Consider the following 27,656-nt stretch of genomic DNA (forward strand, 5'->3'; position numbering starts at 1 on the left):
AATTTTTACTGTCCCTTATCAGGCCATCGACAAGGCTCCCGCAAAAGACAGGTGGGAGCCTAGCTAACTGTCAAAAGTTGAGGCTCAATTACATCATCAGTGATACGATGTAGAATTAATCAAACGTCAGAGGGCATCCCATGTTGCTGCTTGGCAGCAGATCCAAGGTGGAAGGCACCATCTGGCCAAGGTAAGTATCAAACATATGGTTCTTTTAGAATATCTTGTGGGTCAAGAGGAGTAGGAATGCTCCCCCAAGGCATTCAAAGAGTTTTGAGCCTTCCTCAACCATGGCCTCCTTCCAATCTGACTGGAATCCCCAATCTCCTGCAAAGCCCTCCTCATTAATTTTGTCATTAATTTATGAAACGTCTTTGCAGAAATTGGAGATACATTTTTGTGGCGTAGGAACACACAATGATATTAAGCTTATAATTATTCAAATTGAAAATGGGATAGCACTTACATTATTTTTATGCCAGTAACTAATAAAATACAAAAAAATAAAGCCCAAAACAGTGGAATTAATTATTTGATTCTCTGCAGTCTCGAAATTACTGTTGCTGTACACAACAATGACTTAAAGAAGAAGCTTGATGAGACCAGGAATGGAAATTGAGAATACTGAATATGGAAATTCTAGTGACATCATAGAGTCATGTACATTTCATAAAGAAAGCAAATTTCCCAGAACTTACTTAATATCCCAGATGATACAAGTACCGTCAAAACTTGCTGTTACGCATTCTTGGTCATTTTTCTTCATTTTAATGCATGACACAGTTGATGTGTGCTCCTTCAGACCTGCAATCAACCTATGGCTTTTTGAACCAATATCCCATATCCGCACCTGAAATCAGAAAGATTGTTTTGAACTGAGTAATTAGAATGGTTAATCAGATGGATACTGGGAAGCAGAATTTACATGAGCGGGATGCAGTGGAATATAGACCTTGTTCTCCTCCCACTGTTGGGTTCAATGGCAGTTGGGAGGGGGAAGCCAGAACATCGGAGTGGCAGCGGCCCACCACAGAACCCGTCAGGATTGCCAGGCCCAGTTTTCCCAGCAACGGGGAAGCTCCGTGGTGGCCCCTCCACCGCTCTGCGGCAGGACCCGAGTTAGCATATTTAAATGACATCTTTGCATTAATTGAAATGTAATACACAGCAATCTTACCTTCAGTTCCCGATCTTCAGTGCAATGTGCGGCACTCACGTGCCTTCACTTTCCTGTTCAGGGAAAGCTATCGCCACCGAGGTGGGGAAGGGGTCAATTCCGCACTATGTTGTGCTGTTTGCAGGGCTGGCAGCTCCTTCAATAGGTGAACGCCGAGGCCGCCCCTACCATGCGATTGGGGGGGTGGACGGCCGGTGTGCATATGGAAAGTGCCTTCCAGACGCAAGATGTCAGCGGTACGGCGGCCATGCGTGCCGGTGGCAATTTCCTGCACCCATCACCACTCCCGGCGGCGGGAGAAGAAGATCAAGTCCAACACCTTTGAAATGGGGAAGAATATATTTGAGGCCCGTGGAGCGATTCTCCAGTCTTTGGCCATCAAATTTGAAGGCAGCAGGATCCCGCTTCCTATAAACACTTAATAGGGACAGGGATCCAGCCCCCAAGAGCTGCCGAGCAATCACAGGGCTGGCAGCTCAACAGTATCGGCAGCGCTACTGGGAGTGGTGGCCACTGCCGGTACTGCAGAGGCCTCAGACCCAAGCCCAGTGCTGGAACCCCAGGTAGGTGAGGCAGGGTCCGTGGGGCTAGTCCTGTAGGCCCCTGCGAGGAGGGGTGGGGGTGTGGGCATTCAGTCCAAAGGGTGGAGGTCCCAGGTGGTACAGTGGTTCATGGGGGGTTCTCTGTGAGCTATAAGTTACCCATGAAGGAGGGACACCCCACCCAAGCCCGCAGGGAGGGCACCTCGTTTTCCAAGGCGTACTCCCTGCATGGTGGAGGCCTCCCCCACCACTGGTAAGATCATAGCAGTGGTGGGAAGAGGCCCTTAATTGGCCATCAATAGGGCCTCAATTGGCCTCTGTGGGGGGAAGGCCGATGTCAGCCTATCCCACGCCCAAAAAGCTTGGGTCCAGCAATCCCTGAATCAGGCGGCCGCTGCCTCTCCAATTCTCTGGCAATCCCCGCCACAGAACCAGGATATTGACGGTGGGGGAATCGGCGATGATGAAAGCCATTGAATGTTAAGGAGAGATCGTTAGACTCTCTCTTGTTGGATATGGATATTGCCTGGCACTGGTGTGGCATGATTATTACTCGCCATTTATCAGCCCAAGCCTGAATGTTGCCCAGGTCTTGCTGCACGCGGGCATGGACTGCTTCATTATCTGAGGGGTGGAACCAAACACTACAATGATCAGCAAACATCCCCAATTCTGACCTTATGGTGGAGGGAAGGCCATTGATGAAGCAACTGAAGATGGTTGAGCTTAGGACACTATCCTGAAGAATACCACTGCAATGTCCTGGGGCTCAGATGATTGGCCTCCAGCAACCAGAACTATCTTATTTTCTGCTAGGTATGACTCCAGTCAGTGCAGAGCTTTCCCCCGATTCCCACTGACTTCAATTTGACTAGCAGCCCTGGCTGCCACACTTGGTCAAATGTTGCCTTGCTGTTAAGGGCAGTCACTCTCATCTCACCTTAGGAAATCAGCTCTTTTGTCCATGCTTAGATCAAGGTTGCAATAAAGGCTGGAGCCTGGTGGTCCGAGTAGATCCCAAACTGAGCATTGTCAAGCAGGTTATTGCTGAGTAAGTGTCATTTGATAGCTCTGTTGATTACACCTTCCATCACTTTTCTGACAATTCAGAGTAGACTAATGGGGCAGTAATTGGCCAGATTGGATTTGTCCTGCTTTTTGTGGACAGGACATACCTGGGCAATTTTCCACTTTGCTGGGTAGATGCCAGTGCAGTAGCTGTACTGGAACAGGTTGGCTAGGGGTATAACTAGCTCTGGAGCACAAGTCTTTTGTACCGGGATGTTGTCCAGACCCATAGCCTTTGCTCTATCCGGTGAGATCAGCCATTCCTTGATATTATGTAACATGAATGGAATTGGCTGAAGATTGGCATCTGTCTTGTTAGGGACCTCAGGAGGAGGCTGAGATGTGTCATCCACTCTGGCTGAAGATGGTTGCAAACACTTCAGCCTTGTCTTTTCCACTCACATTCTACGCTCCACCATCACTTAGGATGGGAACGTTCATGGAGCCTCCTCCTCTGGTTAGTTGTTTAATTGTCTACTAGCATTCATGACTGGATGTGGAAGGACTGCAGAGCTTTGATCTGATCCATTGATTGTGGCATTGTTTATCTCCATCTATTGCATGTTGCTTCTGCTGTTCAGCATGCAGTCCTGTGTTGTCGCTTCACCAAGTTGGTACCTCATTTGTAGGTATGCCTATTGTTGCTCCTGGCATGCTTTCCTACGCTCCTCCTTGAGGCAGCGATGGTCCCCTGGCTTGATGGTAATGGTAAAGTGATTGATGAGCCTGCAGATTGTGCTGGAATACAATTCTGCTGCTGTTGATGTCCCACAGTGCCTCATGAACTGCTGGATTTATTTTGAATCTATCCGATTTAGCACGGTGGTAGTGTCACACAACAAAATGGAGGGTTTCCTCAGTGTGAAGACAGGACTTTGTCTCCACAAGGACTGTGCAGTGGTCACTCCCACCAATACTGGTCACCAATAGATGCATTTGAGACATGTAGATTGGTGAGGATGAGGTTAAATAGGTTTTTCCCTCATATTGGTTCTCTCACCACCTGCCGTAGGCCCAGTCTGGCAGCTATGTCCTTCAGGACTCGACCAGCTCAGTCAGTAGTGGTGCTAAAGAGCCACTCTTGGTGATGGATATTGAGAGTAAATTCTGTACCCTTGCAACCCTCAGTGCTTCTTCCAAATAATGTTCAACATGGAAGAGTACTGATTCATCAGATTAGCAAGAGTTGTAGGTGGTAATCAGCAGGAGGTTTTCTTTCCCATGACTAATCTGATGCCATGTGACTTCATGGGATCCAGAATCAATGTTGAGAACTCCCAGGGTCGCTCCTCCCAACTGTATACTAGCGTGCTGCCACGTCTGGTGGATCTGTCCTGCCAGTGGACAGGACCTACCCAGGGATGGTGATGGAGGATTCAGGGACATTAGCTGTAAGATATGATTCAGTGAGTGTAATTATATCAGGCTGTTGCTTGACTTGTATGTGCAACAGCTCTCCCAACTTTGGCACAAATCCCTAGATGTTAGTGAGGAAGACTTTGCAAGGTTAACTGGCTGGAGGTCCCTTTGTTATTTCTGCTGCTTAGATAGTTGCCCGGTGGTCGGTCTGTTGTTATTCCGACGAGACTTTTTTGTAGTAGTATGATACAACGGAGTGGCTTGCTGGGCCATTTCACAAGGCAGTTAAGGGTCAACCACATTGGTGTCACATGTAAGCCAGATCAGGTAAGTACAGCAGATTTCCTTCCCTAAAGAGCAGCCCTCGTAAAATTGAAGTCAATGGGAATCAGGAAAACTCTCCACTGTCTGCAGTCACACCTAGCGCAAAGGAAGGTGGCTGTGGTTGTTGGAGGCCAATCAGCTCAGCCCCAGGACAACGCTGCAGGAGTTCCTCAGGGCACTGTCCTAGGCCCAACCATCTTCATCAATGACCTGCCCTCCATCATAAGATCAGAAGTGGGGATGTTTGCTGATGATTTCAGTGTTCAGTTCCATTTGCAATTCCTCAGATCATGAAACAGTCTGTGCCTGCATGTAGTAAGACCTGGACAACATTCAGGTGATAGGTGGCAGGTAAGATATGTGCCACACGTATCAGGCAATGACCAACTCTAATGAGAGAGTCTAACGAACTTTTCTTGACATTCAACATCATTATCATCGCCAGATTCCCCACTATCAACATCCTGGGGGGGCACAGATCACCATTGATCAGCAACTTAACCGGATCAGCCACATAAATACTGTGGCTACAAGAGCAGATCATAGGCAGGATATTCTGCGACAAGTGACTAACCAAAGCCTTTCCATCATTTACAAGTCACAAGTGAAGAGTGTGATGGAATACTTTCCACTTGCCTGAATGAGTGTGACTCCAACAACACTCAAGAAGCTCGACACCATCCAGGAAAAAGCAGGCAGCTTGATGAGCACCCCATCCTTAAATAATCACTCCCTCCGCCACCAGGCACCACAGTTGCAGTGTGCATCATCTACAAGACACACTGCAGCAACTCAACAAGACTCCTTTGATAGAACTCACAGATTTGGGAGGTGCTAGCACCTAGAAGAACAAGGACAGCAGGCACATGGGAATGCCACTACCTGCAACTTCCCCTCCAAGTCACACAGCATTCTGACCTTTTTTTTATTCCTTCATGGGATGTGAGCATTGCTGGCAAGGCCAGCATTTACATCCCAAATTGCCCCAAGGGGAAGGTGGTGGTGAGCCACCTTCTTGAACTGCTGCAGTCCATATGGTGTAGGTTCACCTACAGTGCTAATAGGAAGGGAATTCCAGGTTTTTGATTTAGCAACAGTGAAGGAACGGTGATATAGTACATGTCGGGATGGTGTGTGAATGACTTGGAAATATATCACTATCCTGACTTGGAAATATATTACTGTTCCTTCATTGTCATTGGGTCAAAATCCTGAAACTCCCCATCAAACAGCACTCTGAGAGTACTTTCACTGATGGACTACGTTTGGTCAAGACGGCTGCTCACTATCAATTAGGGATGAGCAATAAATGCTGGATTTGCCAGCAACACCCACATCCCATGAACGAATAAAAAGAACTTCCTTCCCCATCCCTCATGTTCTGTTCTACAAGGCCTCCTGACCAATCTTCCAATTTTCCTCCTTCTTTCAGTGATATGTGGAAATGACAGAAAGCTATTTTGAATGGATTAACCAGATAGTTAACCTGAGATTTTCTTTTTAATATAAAGAATTATTTGGTGCAATATAAAATACTTAGTCTACATGAATACTCTTAAGTGTCACAGAATAGACTTGTTATCCCATGGAATTAAAGAGACGGTGGCAGGTGGATGCAGAATTAGCTAAGGGACAGAAAGCAAAGAGTAGTGGTGAACAGCTCTTTTTTGGACTAAACAGAAGTATACAATGGCATCCACCAGGACCACTGCTCTTCTTAATATAAATGAATGACCTGGATCTGGGTATAAAGGGCATAATTTCAAAGTCTGCAGACAACACAAAACTTGGAAATGTAGTAAACAGTGAGAAGGATAGTAGCAGACTTCAGGCAGATACATGGCAGATGAAATTTAATGTAGAGAAGCGTGACATAATGCGTAAAATCGGTGTGGAGGTAGGCGAAGGCCCTTAAGTGGCCGTTAAGTGGCGTAAAGGGCGGCGGAGGTGGGAGCAGGTCTTAAAGTCTCCCGCTCCATTTTATGCGAAACCCCGCCACCATCCCGCTCATTGGGGTGGCGTAAAATTCCAGCCTACATCTCTTTTGCCCTTCTCCCACCCCCCCAATAACAATTAAATTAATTATTTGCCCTTCCCCCCCAAAACACCTTTACTATCTGACTTTTCCCCCCACAAACTTTAAACTACAACCCTTCCCACCATCCCCTATACCCATGGCGTTAATTGGACCCCGTCCACTACATTCCCACCCCGCACTGAGAAACTTACCTCCCCGCTCCCAACCAGTGTCGTGCCACATTTCCCTGGACAAGGCTCCGAAGGCCCGGGAGTGCAGGCCACCAGGCCAAAGACTGCAGCGGGACATCAGGAGGCGACATAAGTTTATTTAAATTAATTATTTTATTTGATTTAAATATTCAAATTATGGTCCCGTTGCCCAGCGGCAGGGAGGCCGCCACAGTGCCTCACTGCCGCCAGGAGGATCGGGCCGGGCCCTGCCGGCATTGTGGCTGTGGTGGGCCTCATCTGGGGCCATCTTCAGACCCCCCCCCCCCACCCCCCGCCACAGATCCTGACATCAAGGCCTCCTTAAAATCCAGCCCAATATAAATTACATGGTACAATTTTACAGGTGGTCCAGGTACACAGAGACTGGGTGTCCATGTACACAGATCTTTGAAGGTGGCAAGACAAGTTGATAAGGCTGCTATGAAAGCAAAAAGTGCTGGAAATACACAGCAGGTCTGGCAGCATCTGTGGAGAGAGAATCAAAGTTAACGTTTCAAGTCTGTGACCTTTCATCAGAACTGGCAAAGGTTAGAAAAGCATTAGGTTTTAAGCAAATGAAGGGGAGGGGAGTGGGGGACAGAACAAAGGGGAAGGTGAAGCAGCGATTTACTTGTACTTTTTTCAATTTAGTATACTGTATTCGCTGCTCACAATGCAGTGTCCTCTACACTGGGGAGACCAAACACAGATTGGGTGACCGCTTTGCTGAACACCTCCGCTCAGTTCGAAAGCATGACCCCTCGCTTCCGCTTGCATGCCATTTCAACACTCTCCCCTGCTCTCATGCCAATATTTCTGTCTTAGGCCTGCTCCAGTGTTCCAGTGAAAATCAACGCAAGCTCGAGGAACAGCATCTGACCTTTCGATTAGGCACTCTCCAGCCTTGCAGACTGAACATTGAGTTGAATAACTTTAGAGCATGACTGGCCTTCTTTTAATGTTTTATTTTTTAATGATGTGCCTGCTTTTCATGTAATCAGAGCTGCTCATTATGCCACTATTAACATTCTCTTTGGACTAATGCTTTGTCTTTCACCACAAGCATTAACACACGCTTTGCCTTTTTCCCAGGCCAGCTTTGTTATTTAATCTCCCTCTGCCCTATCAAACACTTTGTTCTCTCCCCACTCCCCTCCCTTTCTCTTGCTTAAAATCTAATTCTTTTCTAACCTTTGCCAGTTCTGATGAAAAGTCACAGACCTGAAACATTAACTTTGCTTCTCTCTCCACAGATGCTGCCAGACTTCCTGAGTATTTCCAGCACTTTTTGTTTTGATTCAGATTTCCAGCATCTGCAGTATTTTGCTTTCATTTTAGTGTGATAAAAGCATATGGGTTCCTTAGTTTTATAAATAGAGGCATAGATTATTAAAGCAAGGCAGTTACGTTAAACCTTTACAAATCAGTGGTAAGGTCTCAGCCGGAGCATTGAGTCCAATTCTAGGCAACACACTTTTGGAAGGATGTCAAGGCCTTGGATAGGATGCAGAGGACATTTACTAGATTGGTAACAGGAATGAGGGATTTCATTTATGTGAAGAGACTAGAGAATCTGGGATTTTCCTTCGAGCAGAGAAGGTTATGGGAAGATTTAATAGAGTTGTTCAAAATTAGAAAGGTTTTGATAGACTAATTAAGACAAAATTGTTTCCACTAGTAAAAGGGTCAGTTAGTCAGCAGAGTACACAGATTAAAGATAATTGACCAAAGAAGCAAAAGGGAAATAAATTTTTTTTAATATGTAGCAAGTTGTTAATGATCTGCAATTCACTGCCCGAGAGCATGGTAGAAGCAGATCCAATAGCAATGTTCAAAAGGGAACAAGATAAATACTTAAAAAGGACAAAAAAAAATTGCAGGGCTATGGGGAAACAGCAGGGGTGTGGGACTGATTAGACAGCTCTTTCAAAGAGTTGATGCAGGCCTCCTTCTGTACGGTAAGATTCTACATCTGTTGCTTATTTATTCTGTACCACAGATATACATAAATGTTGAGGGCCAGCAGGCAACAGTTTTCAGAAGTCAACCAACAGCACCATATTGCAGCATTTCAATATCACCATATAGTACCACTTAACCAGAACTCAATATCTTATGATCATGACAGCAAATCTCTATTGTGCTATTCAGCAACACATCATACACCATCCAACAATAAAGGCTTTTTTTCCAGACATACATTATATTTTTATGCTTTGTACATACCTGTCCTTCACCACCTCCACTGATTATTTTCTTACAGTCACTAGTGGCAGCAATTGCTGTGACACCATCATGATGAGCATTATTGATCGTATACATTAATTTGCCAGTCTCTGGTGTAAAAGCACGAATCCTCCCATCATTCCAAGCTGTGGAAATTTCATATTGGAAAGGAACTCAGAAAACAAGGTGAAATGTATCAAATGTAGGAGGATGAAATTCAAATGATTTTAACATATATAATAAATTCTATTACCTACCACTAATAATGCTTCTCCCATCATGCATAAATTCAATGGCATTGCAAGTCATGTTTGGCACAGCGATTCGCAGAAGCTCTTTATTGGTAGGGGTATGCCAGATTCTTATTTGATCCTTGGAGCATGTTCCAAACAGATCTGAGGTTCCACTATATTTGGAACAAAGAGATATTACTTAAAGAAGTCTTCCTTCAAGACTTCCCTTCAATATCAGTCACAAAGAATCATGGTTAATTAAAGAAAAATCCTGTACATTTCTTTTGGCTTTTTTGTACATATTGTTTTACCATTGCTTGGTAGAGGTGTAGAATTGTTTATTACAAGGAGGTTGAATTAATATAGTATAATTTGCAATGGTAAGGATAGCGGGTTCCGCTCCCAGAAATTGTTTTGTAGACTACGGCCTGAATCTCTTCAACTGCTTCTTGCTCCATGTTGTCAGAATCTACAGTCTTTCCTTACAAGGTTGGGCTGATTTTCCTCATCACAATGCCAATGTGCACCTAATTGCAGGACATTAGTATGACAATAAAAGTGTAGAGACCTGTAATGTCATGTCTCTGCCTTATTTGCCCATTACATACATTTCCGTTGGATTGAGGAGGCAGTTTGTCTGTGAAACAGGTGAGAGATTCACTGTATTGTTCTGATGTCTCCTGTATCTTCTTCCATCCTTAATGCTTGCCTATGGCAACTTAAATCAATGCCCAACTTAAGTGGGTGTCCAGGGTTGTTAAATGCCAAGTGGCACATTATTTTTGCAGTTTGGAGGCCATTTCTGATCCACATTTCCTGATTTTGTTTGTGTGCTTTTCCTGCTGGAATTTGGTTGTCATCAGCCTTTGAGCCATTTGTTTTAATATTTTTTGTCTGCAGCACCACTATTGAGATCAAGAACTGGAAAAGCCATTGTTTTACCTGCCTGATAATGACTTTCAGAATCACAGAATTGTTACAGTGCTGAAGGAGGCCATTCGGCCCATCATGTCTGCACCAGCTCTCCGAAAGAGCAATCCACTTAGTGCCATTCCCCCATCTTCTCCCCGTAACCCTTCACATTCTTCCTTTTAATAGAACAGTTTAATTCCCTTTTGAATGTTTTAATTGAACCTGCCACCACCACACTCTCAGGCAGTGTATTCCAGACCAGAACCACTCGCTGTGTGAAAAAGTTTTTCCTCATGGGGGAGGATCTTCAAAAGGTCCAGGAAAGCATCTTCAAAAGGTCTGCATCAGGAAAGAACTTGATACAGAGCCATGATATCTGCTGCAAGAGCATCAACTGCTAATGTAGATCATAGCACTGACAAAGCTAACAAATCAGATATAGTCTTAAGCCTGCACATGGGCTTCCTATCACTTCAGTTTTGTCTGTGATTTCTTAATCCATTGTCTTTCATCTTTGGAAAGTCAACTGGTGGGTTGAGATGTCTATTGTGTCTTTCTGAAGGCTTTCAAAATGTTGTGATTGTGGTGCACCCCTTTATTGTTCCCATCCCTTTAAATTTCACTTGCATGCAATTGTTCTCTCGCACAACTAGCACGTTCATTATACTTGCTTTAGTTGCATTTCAATCTGTGAAAGTGATATAAATGAGCTGACCCAGTAAATGTGACTGCTATTTGCACTATCCCATTCAGGTAGAACTGGATTCTATTGTTCATCTTTTAAATATGATTTGCAGCTGCAGAGGAAAATCTAGTCTGTACTCATCAAGTTTTTCCGCTTATCAGAGACCTGGATCTCTACCACTGCATTTCTCTCTCCAGCATAAGAATTTTTTTTTTATTTTAACATCTTTAAAAATTGGTAATGCTGAATAAGAAATTTGATGAACTTTTAAGGTATTTTTCAAATTGTGTTTGCCATAAGATTTTGAAAATAAAATATTTTGAAACCTTTTTTTGTTTAGTTAGATAGGTAAGTATCAAAGTGTGTAACAGTCCATAAATATTACAAGTTCCACAAAATTACCAGGGAAATGTTATATCGAGGACAGCATCACAGTGACATGTAGTGACCAGCTCCTCTTTGAACTCAGTGAAGTTAAATCGATATATCTGGGAAGTAATGGTACCGACAAAAAACTGATGTCCTTGACCACGAAGACTGATTGAAGTAACACCACCATCCACCTGCACTTTTCTGGAATGAAAACAAAAATTCTTCAATTGTGATCTGAAATAATTGGTTAAATTCACAAATTATAATTATGTACTGAATTAAAGACTTTCTTAGACAGAATGAAATATGTGCACAGGGAATTACAAATAGCTTCATCCAGTTTCTTTAGGATCGATTGGCCTGGATTTTGCAGCAGTAATGACAGCAAAGCTGCCAGCATTCATTATCATTACTCCTCTGAAACAGACAGCAACTTTTGGAGCCTGCATATGCGCAGATAAACATAGAAATCCAAAAGTTGTTGTCAGTGATTCTATCCTTCTCCATAGGGTGTGCTGTTGATGTCCCCACAGACTGCAATCAAGTAGAAATCACTGAACTGATGAGACCTTTCACTTTTACACTGTTAGCCTCACTATAAAAACCCATGAAAAAGTTGCACCTTGCTGAATGAGGAGTGACTGGGTTTTTGAACAGTGTACTAAGTTCAGAATTACTGCTAAATACCTTCACTAGTCCTGAAAAACTAATTTTATATTTGTTAAATGTCAAATTTCTCCATTATGGTTTATTAAAAACACATTGTTTTAAAGTTTGTTTTAGCTTAATCCAATGGGTGTGTCCCAAATATTGGGCTGGATTTTACAACGCCCCCAACATCAGGGATTGTTGTAGGGAGACCCGAAAAATGTCTCCAGGAAAGGTCCACCACAGGCCTCAATGCCAGGAAGGCCTGGCCCCATATTGCCAGCAGCGGCGAGGCCTCATGGCGGCGCCCCCCCCCCCCCCCGTCCCCCGCCTCCGCTTGGCAATGGGAGCCAAATTTACATATTTTTAAAAATGCAAATTACTGAATTAAATACTTACCTGCTCCCGCCATCTATTTGGTTGCCATATTGGAGCCGGCAGCCGGCACTCACATGCTGTCAGATCTCCGTGCATTGATGTAAGGCGGAACACTGGTGGGGAGGGGGGAACAGGTAGGTTTCTCAGTGTGGGATGTGGGGAACCGGGTTAAAGATTAAAGTTTGTGAACATTGGGGGTCGGGGGGAAGGTCAGGTGCATAAGCTAAATATTTTGGGAGGATAGGGCAAGGAATGAATTGTTTGGTCATTGGAGGGATTGGGAGAGGGGCTTGAAACATTTATTTAATTTGTTTGAATAAATTCTAAGTGACCATTTCTTAAAAAATTCAAATTAAATGTAAGGTCTTGAAGCCCTTTAAAAATGGCTTGGGTGCCTACGCAATAGTGCCAGAAGCCGTTGCCGGGGATGGACCGCCTACCCCCTCCACGTCAGCAGTAAGAGTAGGGAGGGCCATCCAACCCTGCCATGTAAATGAGCTACTGTGTTTATCATCGTGGCAGCTCTGCGGAGTAAAGCCCGCTCGTGTGGGCCGCCATTTTTTACGGCCACCACCAAACATAAAATTCAGCTAATTTATTTCGCTCTTTGTAAAATTTTAATTAAAAGTGAAAAATTCGGTGTGTTTTACTTCCTGGTTTGCTGTCTGTGAGAATACTTCAATGAGATGGGCTGCTTACCCTGCTTGATAACATCAGTGTTGCTGAACGCCTGCAGATTCACTTGCCTTGACACGAGATTCAAACTGATGTCGGGAAAGGGGAAATCCACAGAGATCGCTTGATCTTTGTGGCCAGTTTTCTTCAAGGTCAGCAGTGAACACCAGCGCTTTGCTGCTGACCACAAAATTCAGGCCAATATAAATTAAGGTTACGTTATCATTGATAGTCAAATATGACAATTTTACTGGCATTGAAGAATATTAGAAATATTTAAGAGAGTCTGAAAAGAAACAATTTGTGACATAACTTAAAAGTTTTGCATCCAGTCAAAAAGGTTATGATTGTAATACAATGGAAACACTGGTAACTAAAATTTGAAGAGTTTTAAAATAAGTTTATAGGACAGAAACAAAAGTAACAATACATATCCTAAAATGTTATTCAAATGTTATGAACATCCTTAAATTAATGGATGGAAAGTCATAGGCTGTGCACCATGATTTCCCAAGTTGTGCTCCCTGCAGGTGCCACTATTAGTGGTGAAGAATGTGAGGAGAACTTTACCTTTTAATGAAAATATGTTGATAGTCCTGCCACAGAAGCTTTAGGGAACCAATATCTGAATGTGAATAATGCATCTTGTTAAAGCAAAGGTGCAAATTACCTGATGGAGGCAACCGAGTGAGCTATGGATTCTCTTACAAATATGCAACACATTTACAGTTGTCAGCAAGAGTGCTAAACATGAATGCATCCACATTTTGACAGACCAATGTATTAATGGATAATTTCCATGTCAGTCAGTACGAGAGACAGGCACATATATGGGAAAATGGGGTAGCATCTTGTGATTTAAAATTTTTAACAACCCCCGCGCCCGCCCCCACCCCCACAACCCTCTCCCACCCATCATGGGTGTTTAATATTGACCCTTGTGTGCGCCACATAATAATAGATTCACACAAGAACAATGCAAAATGCCTGAAGACCTGAACAGACTGTACAATTACCTTTTCAAATTCTAATATCTGATGCAATTCATGCACTTTCAGGGGAAAGCAAAGATAGTCACTGGGGGAGCAAGCACACTGGAACGAAACCACTCCCAATTAACAAGCAGCTGATCAGATTTGAGCAAAGGCTGTGGGCAACCTTCCTGGCTGAAAATATTTCACCTCTGTTTCTTCATCCTCATCCTCTCTGGCAAATGGCAGCCTCCTGTCCTGCTGCATGAAAATTACTCTTTGTAAAGTGGTTATGCAACATGCAAGAGACGATAATGAGCCAGATTTTGCTGTAGCAGGGCATCTAATGGAGTCTACCATTAGTTAGACTTGCCCCTGCACCCTTCAGCTCAAGACCTTTGTCTATAAAGTTGTGGATAGTGCGAGCTGATAACAGTGCAACAAGGAAAACAGGGCATCTGGGATCTGAGTAAACAGGGTAGCCTACAGGGTATCTCCTTAACCAATGAGATTTAAGAATTGTCCAATAAACATAGGAAAGGCTGAGAAGGAGGGTAAATTAAAGGGGGTGAATTCAATGTCAAATCAGGTACAAAGAGAAATAAAGAGAAAGAAAGAAAGGTTGGATTTAGGGGAGCGAAAAAAGACAGAAAGGAAAATTTAGAAAAAAATTAAAATTCCAAATTACATTTTTAAAATCTCCCTGAAAAATTTAAAACCTTAAAGAATGAGTCTTCACATTTGTAATGGTTAATTTTCAGTGCCAGAAAGGTTGATTGGCAGTAATTAACAATTATCACATCATTAAAAGGGTACTAGCCCTAAGTATCTGCAGCAGGTTCAGCTCATACCTGTGGCACAAATGCAACAATTTCATACCATTCAATGCATGTTAATGGTGAGCCAGACATCTAAGCGGACCAACTCTGACAGCAACTTTTGGATATTCGCATTTAGTCACGCATCTGTCCTCACCTTAAGTTGCTGTACCATCTATGCCTAAATAACAGAAAGTGCCATTAGCCTCATCGTTACTTTGACAGCAAATTCTGGCCCACTGATTTTAGAGACATTTGGTGGGGTATACAACAGGACTCAGGCTGAATAATTGAGAAAGCAGAATCTGTGCTTAACTATATCAAAGTAGGCACAGTTGTAATTCTGTAATTAGGTTATGTGCCTTGTTGTATTTACACTCTGCTGCTAGTCTGTCTTTCTGAGAGAGGTCATCAATCATTGCTGAAAACAGCAGCACTAATATTCTAGCCGCTATCTGTCCCATCATTTTGGACCTTCAAGTAATCTGTGTAAGATGGACAGCACCTAATGGTGGCATCATGGGTGTTAACAAGGAGAATGAGCACTTAAAGGATATTGGATATTTACTTAAGCAGTAAGAACATTGTTCTCCAAAACCACTTCAACATTAATGGAATGAAAAATATTTCTCTTTACTTAGATCATAGATGTAAGATGATCAGGTGGCTAAACAGGTGTCAACTCTGGTGCTCTGCATTCCTCTGAACACTGCCGCCTAATAAAACTGCTGTATGCTGTTGAGCCAATGCTTCCCTTTCACAGGGAAAGTGATGAATGTGTTTTGCTTCTGACAACTGTGGCGTCAGTAACTTGTTTCATCTACCCATGGACAACAGACTGGCAGATTTGTAACTGTTGCGACCAGGTGAGGCAGGGGTCTAGGGCTCCCCTCTCAGCCTTTGCCTGGTTTGACCGTAGGTTTAATTTTTAAAACACCATGGCTTTTTTTTAGCTTCCCTCAGTGAATCCTTGTTCACTGCTCTCTAATTGTACTGACAAAGAAATCAACCTGACAGGTTTTCTCAGATTCAAACAAGAAAGGTATAAGTTTATTAACCTTAAAACTCTAATTCGGTTAAAATTACTAGAAATACATGATGCGACCATGCTAGCATGCATACGCAATAAACACACACGCATATAGAGACAGAGGAGGAGAAAGAAGGGGAAAGGTTTAAAGTAATAGCTGGAGTTCAGTTACTAGCTTTTGGGTTTGATGTGAAGTCTTTGCAGTTTTCTTGCAGTTCTCGTTGGGGCCCAGTGCACACTTTCAAACTTGTTTAGCTGCAGGAGTCTTCTCTCGAGGTTTGAGTGGCCTCTGTGGATCCCTGGCACGTCGCAAGAGAGAGAGAGGGAGACAGAGAGAATCCTTCCTTCTCTGTTATCTTCAAATTGCAGTCTCCTTTCCAACTGTTCTGTGAGCACAATTCAAAATTCCAAGTTGGTCAACAGGTTAGTCATGTGACTAACCCCTTATTTGGAACAACCACTCCTGCAGTTTGTGGATTTCAAAGCTCTCGGGGGGGGGGGGGGGCAGGGGGGAGTGTAGTGCTGTCTCTTACATAGACAAGCTGTGGATCACTGTTGCCCAGACCAATCTTTGTTAATTCAATCAGTGAGCAGTTCCCATTGTCTCTTTATTTCAACTGTCTTTTAGAATGCAAAACGAGCAGTCATGTTTCCAGCCACTGTCCTTTTAGAATGCAAATATGTTCAGTCATGTTTTCCAGCCACTGCTGTAGTCTCTCTAAACAAGTTATCTTTTTAGTCCAGTAACAGTTTAAAATTAATGTTCCATATGACAAAATTAATATAGAGTCATAGTCATAGAGCCATAGAGTCGTACAGCATAGAAACAGAGCCTTCGGCCTAACGCGTCCATGCTGACCATAATGCCTATCAATACTGATTCCACCCGCCTACATTAATTCCATATCCCTCTATGCCTTGCTCATTCAAGTACCTGTCCAGATGCCTCTTAAATGTCGCTACTGTTCCTACCTCCACCACCTCCTCAGGCAGCTCATTCCAGATACCCATTATTCTTTGTGTGAAAAATTTACCCCTTTGATCCCCTTTAAACCTCCTCCCTCTCACCTTAAATCTATGCCCTCTAGTTTTACTCACCCCTACCATGGGAAACCTCTGGCTATCTACCCTATCTATGCCTCTCATAATTTTATATACCTCTATCATGTCCCCTCGCAGACTCCTTCGTTCCAGGGAAGACAGACCTAGCCTATTCAATCTCTCTTTATAACTCAAGCCCTCCAAACCAGGCAACATCCTTGTGAATCTTTTCTGCACCCTCTCTAGCTTAATCACATCTTTCCTGTAGTGTGGCAACCAGAACTGCACGCAGTACTCCAAATGTGGCCTAACCAACGTTATGTACAACTGTAACATGACGTCCCAACTCTTGTACTCAATGCCTCAGCCGATGAAGGCAAGCATGCCATACGCCTTCTTCACCACCCTGTCTACCTGTGTTGCCACTTTCAGGGAACTGTACTTGCACCCCAAGGTCTCTCTGCTCAAGAACACTCCCCAGGGCCCTGCCATTCACTGTATATGTCCTGCCCTGGTTTAACTTCCCAAAATGCATCACTTCACACTTGTCTGCATTAAATTCCATTTGCCACTCCCTTGCCCACTTTCCCAGTTGATCTATATCCCATTGTAACCGTCGACAACCTTCTTCACTGTCCACCAATTTTGGTCATATCTGAAAACTTACTGATCATGCTCTTTACATTCACATCCAAGTCATTAATATATATGACAAACAACGGAGGGCCCAGCACCGATCCCTGCGGCACACCACTGGTCACCGGCCTCCAATCTGAAAAACAACCCTCCACTACCACCCTCTGCCTCCTATCACCAAGCCAATTTTGTATCCAATTTGCTAGCTCACCCTGGATTCCATGTGTTCGAACCTTCTGGACCAGCCTACCATGCGGGACTTGTCAAAGGCCTTGCTAAAGTCCACGTAGACAATGTCCATCGCCTTGCCCTCGTCAATCCTCTTGGTCACCTCCTTGAAAAACTCAATCAAATTCGTGAGACATGATTTCCCACGTACAAAGCCATGCTGATTATCCCTAATCAGACCATGTCTTTCCAGATGCATATAAATCCTGTCTCTCAGAATCCCTTCCAATAACTTTCCCACCATCGATGTAAGGCTCACCGGCCTTTAGTTCCCTGGCTTATCCATGCTGCCCTTCTTAAATAAAGGCACAACATTAGCTATCCTCCAGTCTTCCGGTACCTCATCCGTGGCTAACGATGATACAAAAATCTCTGCCAGGGCCCCAGCAATCTCCTCCCTTGCTTCCCATAGCATCCTAGGATACATCTGGTCAGGCCTTGAGGATTTACCCACCTTAATGCGCTTCAAAACCTCCAACATTTGTCTCATTTTGGCAGGTGTGGTTTTCATGATTGCATAAAGCTTAACCCAGTGGAGATCTTTAAAGCTGTGGGAGGACATATTCCTGATCAAGGGAAAGATGCATAGCTCTAAGATGGCCTCCTTGTGGAGTGTTGCTGGTAAAGTCATATCTCCTCTGAAACATCCAGGTAGCATTATCTGAGTCTGTAAATGCTGGCCCTGGGGTAAGTGTAGGTGCGAACAAATGCTTGAGCTGTAATCACACCTACCTTTCTTATTACCTCATAAAAGTAATTTTCCTCACATAAATCATGAAGTACTATTAAACCTCCCCTCAAAAAAAGAAAAATCACCTGTGAGAAAATCTACTATATAGAAAAAATGTTACTAAAAGTTATACAGAAAACAAAATCTGTATTACATACCAACAGGAATCAGTACAGCAACTAAAATGCAGAATAAAAAAGATTTTACCTAAGAAAAAAATTAAACTTTGAAGTCAACATTGAAAATTTATGAAGCTTATTTCTACGGGCCAACCAAACAATTATGAGCCTGTTTTATAAGTCACAGTTGCTCTACTGGAGAAGTTGGCAAGGTAACATGAAACCTTTTGTAGGATTTTTCTCAAGTTTGCTGCAAGATTTTACATCTAATACACACCGAAGTTCATGCTATAATCTGTTTTAGTACAACAGCCCAATTTCATTTAAATATTGGTATTTAGCCTTTTCTTAATAATGTCTGATTACTCCTATTCAAAAAACAAAGATGCTCCTTACTGTTCAGGAACTAAAGGAGGAATACTGGGCCAGAAATGGCGGTCAAAATTACATGGCACTTATTGTTTTCAGGCTTTTAATAACATGATAAGTGTTAATTGCTGCTGGCCATTAATGCAGTTGGTAATAGTGCTGGTAGTGAATTATGATGAAGGAAAATTCAATTTTTAAAATAACTTATCTACAGGATGTGGGCATCACTGGAAAGGCCAGCATTTATTGCCCATCCCTAACAGCAGAATGGTTTGCTAGGTCATTTTAGAGGGGCTGTTAAGAGATAACCATATTGCTGTGGGTCTGGAGTCATATATAAGCCAGACCAGCTAAGGACGGCAGGCTTCCTTCCCTAAAAGGACATTAGTGAACCAGTTAGGTTTGACAACAATCCAGTAGTTTCATGGTCACCATTTCCAGATTTATATAATCAACTGAATTTAAATTCCCCACCGGCCATGGTGGGATTTGAGTTCATGTTTCCAGATTATTAGTCCAGGCCTCGGGATTACTAGTCCAGTAACATAACATATGAATGTATGAACATACAGCAAAATGTTGCTGTACTGAACTCTACTTTTATCAATTTTGCAATTTCTCTACAAAACACTATTTAAGTCATTCCAAGTAGTAATTTGTTAGTACACAAGGTTAAGAAAGGGACATTTAAACATATTCAGACATACTTGAGTGACTTGAAGTTTGGTGCTTTGCACAGAGCTACAGTACCATCTCCAGATCCAACAAGGATGTCCCCTGATTTCAGCTCTACTATTGCAGTGATTCCCTGTAGATGACATGTGAGATGAAATATTCAAATTCCCATTTCACTTCAGTAATGATTCCTGTACAGTAAATACCAGCATTGACGCATGGAAAATTACAAAATCAATGTTCTTACAATATCTACAATCATTCTAATTACCTTGATAACTTTTTTAAAAGACTTTCATTTTTGGCTATTCCTCTCCTTTTTCTAGATTTCTCCATTCCCACACTGCTCCTTACCTGAAGTAACTAGGTCCCAACCCACTTCCAATACCAATACCTCTATGGACAAACGAAAGGAGCCTGCATTTCAAAACAAAGTGACAACTATTGTAAAATATTTACATCAAGAATCAAAATTATTCCTAATATTTGTCCATGTCCATACAATCTGACCAGAATAGCAGCACTGAAAACATTCCAGAAAGATGATCCTCATCTGCCTCAGTGTGCTTAATGGCTAATGCCACTGGTGTTACCACCTATCTAATGACAAACTGCAGTCCACACAATCAATCACATCACTATCTCTGCACATGTCTCTGGGTGTTGGACACTTACACTCAATATAGGCCTTCTCCCACTGTTGTATGTAAGAAGCCAATTGACATCTATGCACTCCAGATGCATTTCTCTCCATTTTAAAGGGCGCTCACTAAAGTTTTCATTTTCATATGATGGAATATTGACCATTACTAGTTGACCATCGTTCAATCAACCATTGCCTTGCTTACAGCAAGTCAAAATATCCACTGATGTACTAGCTGAGCTTACTGATAACAGGTTTTGTTTTGGAACAAACTGTAAACAGCCTGCATATTCCAGAAAAAAATAACAAACCGACAGAGTTGCAGGCCAAAAAGATTAGGATGGGGCATAAATGGCTCAGTGTGGCGTAGGCTTGATGGGATGGTGGAAGAATACTGTTCTGAGTATGTGCAGTCAAAGGTAATTGAACAATAGGGCGGCACAGTGGCGCAGTGGTTAGCACTGCAGCCTCACAGCTCCAGGAACCAGGGTTTGATTCTGGGTGCTGCCTGTGCGGAGTTTGCAAGTTCTCCCTGTGACTGCGAGGGTTTTCGCTGGGTGCTCCCACAGCCAAAGACTTGCAGGTTGATAGGTAAATTGGCCATTGTAAATTGCCCCTAGTGTAGGTAGGTGGTAGGGAATATGGGATTACTGTAGGATTAGTATAAATGGGTGGTTGTTGTTTGGCCAGACTCGGTGGGCCAAAGGGCCTGTTTCAGTGCTGTATCTCTAAATAAATGAATAAATAGTACAAAGTTAGAGCCTATTCCTTCCAAACATTAAAGCTCTTGTAGACAGTCACCTTACCCAGTAGCCCAAGAAGATTCAGGTCTGATCATCTTGGACTTTATGGAACAACTAGGTTTTGTTAATTGCTTATCATTTAATATAACACTGTTGCGTTCCCTTCGTCGGACTCCGTAGCAGGGAGATCACAGCGGCCCGCCATGGAGCCTGACGCCGGGATTGCCGGGCCCGATCTTCCCGGTGGTGGTGAGGCTCCATAGCAGAACCTCCGCCGCTCAGCGAAAGGACCTGACTTTAAATATTTAAATAAAGGAAATGGATACATTTACCTACAATTCCCGCAATCTTATCAGCTGTCCGGGGGATCAGCTGTGTCAAGGACGGCACTCACGCGCCTTCACTTTCCCATCCAGGGAAAGCTGGCGCCACCGAGGTGGAGAAGGGGAGGAACTTAGGATTTTTAGTGTAGTTGGTGGGGGGCGGGGTTAACTCTGCATTTCTAGTGTGGTGGGGGGGCTGAAGGGACATTTGCATTAGTTTCTATTGGTGCTCTCCACTTTGTGCAGTTGAGGCGGGGGGGGGGGGGGCGGGGGGAGGGTGGCTGGTGGTGGAGGTCAACCCAGCAATTTAACTGCTTTGGTGCGGGGGGGGGAAGAGGGCAACTCTGCAATTTAAATGTTTTGGGGGAGGAAAAACGGGGCAAGAATTTATTTGCGGTGTAGTGTGGGGGATGGGGTTCAACTCTGCAGTTTGTGTGGCACATCTGGCACCAGCGCCTGCACAGACACCATTCACGGCATTGCTGAGGCTGCCTTGCCACATGATGGGGGGGGGGGGGGGGCCCGCCCTGCATATTTATATGAGCTGCCGCGCACTAGAACGCGGCAGCAGGAAAAGAAAATTCAGCCCTGTATAATAGTTGTAAAAGAACAATACACTTATTAATTAATGCATATTAAAGTTCTGATGAAAGGTCATTGACTTGAAACATTAACTTTGTTTCTCTCTCCACAGATACTGACTGACCTACTGAGTACTTGAAGCATTTTCTGTTTTCATTTCAGATTTCCAGCATCCGCAGTATTTTGCTTTCATACTAAAGCTTGCAGCTGAAAGCCACACAGGCCTGAATCACATGGAGGTTATTGTTGCAGGATTAACAACGCTTTGTTGCAATTGCAACCACAGGAAATCCACTAACATCATGTAACTCAAATGATGTATTCAGGATAAAAAACCTCACCCCTACACCTATCCTGAACCATTTGCACTGATATTCTATTTTCATTGGAGCTCTCTACTTTAGCCTGGTGGACATTCACCCATTTTCAGTGAATGGGTAGAAAAGGTTCTGTTCCAGAAAGCCAGTTGGTGAAGGATGAAATTAGTGCCAATCTTTTCTCAAACTTGCATTTATTTACAAAGTGAACATTACAAGCACACACTTCCTAACTCAACAACACCACAGTTTCAGTAAGTCTCTTTATATGTTCTCAAGTAAAGCCCCAATTAGTGCCCTCTATCTGCATATAACTAAACACAACTGATATACAATTAACAGAAAGCATCTAGCCCCACAGAATCCATCCGAGCATCACACAATTCATCTTATGTAGTGTGTGCAATGTTGCCTGGTGCAAATGTGGGTGTGGATGGATGTGTGGTGATTGTGACTGCTCTAGTTCTGTTGGACAATGATAGTGATCTTGTTGTTTGAAGAAAACAGAGGGTTCATTACGAGTAAAAAGCACATCCTGCAAGGGCTACACTTTATTACATGCTCTATTATAACATGCATAATCACTGTGTGGACAGATGCAACACATAGTGCAAATCATAAAATATCTAAATAATTATAGCGCCTGCTACAGCAATCACCAAAGGCTCCATGATTTTCAAACTCTCTCTGCTCAACAGACTATTTATACCCTCTTTACACTGTGCTTGAAGATTTTCCTGTGGAGGCCCATCAGCTTTGCATCGAGGTCTATATCTATGTGAATTTCCTGCCAATGCTTTCATTAAAAATTCCTATGCCCACATTTATATTGGATACCATCTACATAAACGTATTATTGTAATTATACCCTCCCACCAATGAAGGCACTGAAGCACTATCATTGACAAGAGAGGAAATTAAAGCATGTAAGTTTGCGTAGGTAGCTTTCATTATAAATATCGACAGCATAATTGAATACAGAAATGTATAAAGTAAGGACAAAATTGATGATTTTAAAGTTGGGAATGAATTATTTCTCCATGCTCTGGATTAATTATTTGTCACCCTCAAATTCCTGTTCACCTGAACATGGCACTTCATCTTGACTCACTGTGTGTAATATCACAGATGATTGACTTGTAAGTTTTCCGCGAGCGGTAATGACCTGAAACTCGCTGCCTACAAGGGTGGTGGTAGCAGAGACGATCAATGATTTCAAAAGGAAACTGGATTGGCACTTCAGGGAAAAAAGTTTGCAGGGCTATGGGGATAAAATGGGGGAATGGGACTGACTGGATTGCTCTACAGGGAGCCAGCATAGACTTGCTGGGTCGAATGGCCTCTTCTCTGCCATAATGACTCTATGACCTGTAGTGGCAACCATTAACTAGACTGATAAATAAATATTTAACTGAAATAGGACATTTCTGGATGCTAATTAAGAACACAGACATTACCAAATTGCTTGCCAATTTTCCTCATAGCTTTGTTTAATGCAATAATATTTGAAAACACTATTGGACAACTTGGTGCCCTATAAACTGTATTACTCATCACTGATCAAGCTCCCAGCTTACCAAACTGAATTTATTTTTTATGGGCCCATAATTGTTCAGAAATCCGGTTTTCATGCTGATCATCAAAATATCGCCAGTAGTAGTTCCACCGTAGAAGAAACTATCATCTCTTGTTACCTATCAATATGGAAGGGAATAAACCATTAGATCAGCTGCCGTTTGCAAATGGCACATTTATGCTAAAAGTAAACAAAAGTTCAGTCAACTAAGTAAAAATTGTAACAAGAACTGTATTTTGAAAGTAAAGACTGACATTTGGAAATATTTCACTGCTAACTTAATTGTAACATTTAACAGCTCTTTCTTTTAAACTTGATTGCTGACCTGATTGCGACAAAATACCTTCTAACACTTGGTAAGGTTCAATGGTCTCTTCACCAAGAGGCCTCGGACATTGAAGCATTCACTATGTTGTCTATATTTGAGTTGCAATAACTAATTTTGGATGTTTTAGGAACATAGGGACACAAGTAGGCCATTGATGCCCTTTGAACCTGCTCCACCACTCAATTGGATTATGGTTGATCTGTACCTTAATTCCATTTTAAACAGCCAATGGCTGAACCAGTTGTTTAAATTCTGACTGAACAGTTAAGGAATTTAAAAATCAGGGACAATTAAAGCTGATTCAACTTGTTGTCTTTTCATTCAATTCATTTGACTGGAGCCAATTGTGATGAAGAATATTTGTGGCACTTATCTTGGGTCCAATTATGCCTTCCAAAAACTTACAGTGTAGCAAAATCTCAACTCCATCCCTTAATGTCACGGCAACATTTATGTAAATGTTGGTGGATATCTGATACTAACAATAAATGCTGCTAGTTTATGCAATTTTAATGCTTTGTGTTTGTTTGTAGCAGATGCAGAACATTTCAGTGGAAGGTGCACAATACTTTGAGGGAACAAAGTAAACACTTTCTCTGGGCTAATGCTTTGTCTTTTACTACAACTACAACTTTTTACTACAACTATTAGAACTCCCTTTGTTGTTTGTTCCGTGACATCTCTGTCATTTAATCTTTCCTGGCCTCCACCCTATCACACCCCTTCCCTTTTGTTCTTCTTCCCCCCTCTCTCCTTTCACTTGTTCAAAACCTATTACATTTCTAACTTTTGCCAGTTCTGATGAAAGGTCACAGGCCTGAAACATTAACTCTGTTTCTCTCTCCATAGATGCTGCCAGACCTGCTGAGTATTTCCAACACTTCTGTTTTTATTACTTTGAGGGAACAGGTTGATAACTCACAAACAACAACATTACAGGTCAGTTCTGAGTGTTGTTTGTACAAATTTTCCCCATTGTTGAAAATGGGATCCTGTGGTTGATCTATCAAAAGGAGATAGGCTTATTTAGCCTAATGGTGTTTTCCTGTTCCAAACAATTCTTATTTTCTTTGTGTGTCATAAATACAGTTGTGAAATAGTACTCCTTCAAGATGTTACCATTTTAATTATAGCTGTACTTGGAAGGAACTGAGTAATAAAAAGTGCAACTCACTTCAATACAGTTGAACATTCTTTTCAATGTTCCAATATGGCATTCAGTGGGACGAATCTTTCTGTTGGGTAAATCCAAGAGCCAGAGGCGTAGTGTTCCACTGCAAAAGAGAAACAAATACACTAGAAGATGATCAGCTCACATAGGCTCATCCCAAGCAGCTCTGTAACACAGGAGTCTGTGCTCTACAGGCTGTTCCCAGGGATGCACACTGAGATAAACATCAACTGCTGCTGGAGGACTATCAATTCGGTGAAAGACGCCCTTTGGTCTGCCCGAAACTTGCTGGTCTTCCAGCGCAAAGAATTGTCCACGACCGAATGTTGCAGACTGGCACATTCCAAGGTCCAGGACTACGTGCTGAGGGACACACTAAAGCTTGGGGCAGCCACAGCAAAGGTTCAATGGGGAAAGACCACTGTGTAAGGTCCCCCAACCAAGCTGAACGGAGGGGCTGGATCCATGGAAAACCCCTCGAACTACATCGGGAAAATTTTCATTTGCTGTAAAATGTATATGGCATGAGAAATGAAATGGAAGGGTTGTGAGGCAACTCACTCCTGTATTGAAGGAAACTGACCTCCTTTGCACTGTTTGTATTTTTTTTGACTTGGTGCTGTTTGGAACTGTTTTGTCATGTATTTTTTTTTTACAGATTTTTATGAATAAAGTATATTTTGGAAATTAAAAAAAAGCTCATATAGTTTCCTCCTTTAGATGATATTTCAGCTGGAAACCCTCTGAACCAATATATTAGCCCTGAATTTCCTGGAAGGTTTCAGTCTACTTACAGCGCAAGGGTGGAGATGCATTTTTTTTATGTGAGGAAATTCATGTTGAAGTAACTCGCAACAAAATATCATTAGCTGTGACTTTCCATATCATTTTTTTCCCCGAGTAAAGTCTGCTGAAACCCTGCTCATTGATTAAAATAGCTCCACTCCTTGCAAAAAAAACAGAATACGACTTTCATGCATTTACAACAAACGGGCGTAAATTTAAACTCAAAATTTTAGAATATCTGGATCCAATGACGCTATTTGAGGGTCTTTAGCCTTTTTTTTTTAACACTTTTTAACTTTACATTAGTTTGATGGGATCTACACTGTATGTCAGAATCTGTTATGCTAAAGCAGGAAAGTTTCTACAATTTCTGAAACGTACAGTGCTTAATGTGCATAAGTGATGGTTTGGTAGCTTCAAAGCTTAATTTTCATAAGATCAATAAGATATAGAGTGACTTAAGGAAGGAATGAATGGTGTATTGTGGGTTGCTCAATTGTCCACGCTGATTCCCGCTTGTTTTAAACTGCTTTTTACGTTTCAACATATGCTAACGAGATTCTCAATAAAGCTCATAGTAAGGTGCAATCAGCAAGATCAATGCAGAAACTGGTGTAAAATTGAGTCATTTCGGCGCCAAATCTGATCAAGGAAATCTCAATCTTCTTTTCCAACTTACGTTCCTGCCGTAATGAAGGAATCATCCATATTGTTGGCAAATTTTACAGTTAGTGCATTTCCTGCAGTAGCAACACAAGCAGGACTGCCACAAATAGACGCTTTTGTTGCAATATTCCAAATGACAACACTGTAATAGTGAGAAATCAAAAGATTAATGTGTTTCATAATCATTGTGAAGTCTGACAGAGATAAAAACATAATGGGCCGAATTTTACGCTGCCCCAGCAGGTTGGATGGTGGTGTGGGGGCGGCGTAAAATTGGGCGGGAGGCTCCGGGAGGCCTACCCGCCCTGCTTCTGCCTCCAGTCAAGTTTACGGCGCGAGTGGGGGGTGGGAAATGGCCCGTCCGCTGGAGGCCAATCAAGGCCCTTAAGTGGCCACTTAACGGCACTCAAGGGCCCTTGCCCGCCTCCACGGGTATTTTACCCATGGCAAGCAGGCGTGCTGGGGACGTGAAAGGCCACCCAGCGATAGCTGTCGGCCTTTCCGCGCCCCGGGGGTGGGAGGCATGGCAATCAGGCACAGGCTGCCCAATTGAGGGCCTCCCAACCCACCACCGGGACCCAAGACGTCCCCCTTCCCCCAAACGACCACTCCAGCCTCACCAAGGAAGGACCGATCCCACTGGTGAGGCAACCCCTACTTACCTTCCCTCCTCGATCCATGGCGTCAGCTGGGCTGCAGTCGCCACCGCTCCCGGTGGTGCTGCTGGGACTAAGAGCTGCCGGCCCGCTGATTGGCCGGCAGCTCACTGAGGCGGGACCTCCTCCCTCAAGTGGGTGGAAGTTCTGCCTTGGGACAATTAAAGCCCGGGGACCCGTAAAATGCGGGATGGATCCCCAGGCTAGGCGGAAGCGGGTTCGACACTGACTTTCACATCGGTGGCAAATTCCCATCTGCCTAAAGTAAAACCCAGCCCAATAATCCAGTCTTTTGAACAATTTAAAAACAGAAAAAATAGGGGACTGGGTGACATCGTGATTGTTCTTCCACCTTAAGAAATTTGCTTTAAACCCTCATCCAACATCCACATGCACACTTTTCAACATTGATCACTGGGT

At 43.0% G+C, this 27,656-nt stretch overlaps 1 protein-coding gene across 3 annotated transcripts in view; it reads right to left on the minus strand.

Annotated features, from left to right (window-relative positions):
- The window catches only part of cfap52 (cilia and flagella associated protein 52), an 85,431-nt gene that overhangs the window by 36,363 nt on the left and 21,412 nt on the right, over nt 1-27,656 (minus strand). For all 3 annotated transcript variants that reach the window (XM_068058693.1, XM_068058694.1, XM_068058695.1), the window contains 8 exons: nt 26,594-26,722; nt 25,132-25,231; nt 23,631-23,747; nt 19,478-19,578; nt 11,158-11,328; nt 9,183-9,331; nt 8,926-9,071; nt 699-850 (listed from right to left, as the gene is read on the minus strand). In XM_068058693.1, coding sequence (XP_067914794.1) covers nt 699-850; nt 8,926-9,071; nt 9,183-9,331; nt 11,158-11,328; nt 19,478-19,578; nt 23,631-23,747; nt 25,132-25,231; nt 26,594-26,722 — 1,065 coding nt within the window. The remainder of the gene's footprint in view (nt 1-698; nt 851-8,925; nt 9,072-9,182; nt 9,332-11,157; nt 11,329-19,477; nt 19,579-23,630; nt 23,748-25,131; nt 25,232-26,593; nt 26,723-27,656) is intronic.

This window comes from Heterodontus francisci, chromosome 26, assembly GCF_036365525.1.
Source record: "Heterodontus francisci isolate sHetFra1 chromosome 26, sHetFra1.hap1, whole genome shotgun sequence".
Lineage (NCBI taxonomy): Eukaryota > Metazoa > Chordata > Chondrichthyes > Heterodontiformes > Heterodontidae > Heterodontus > Heterodontus francisci.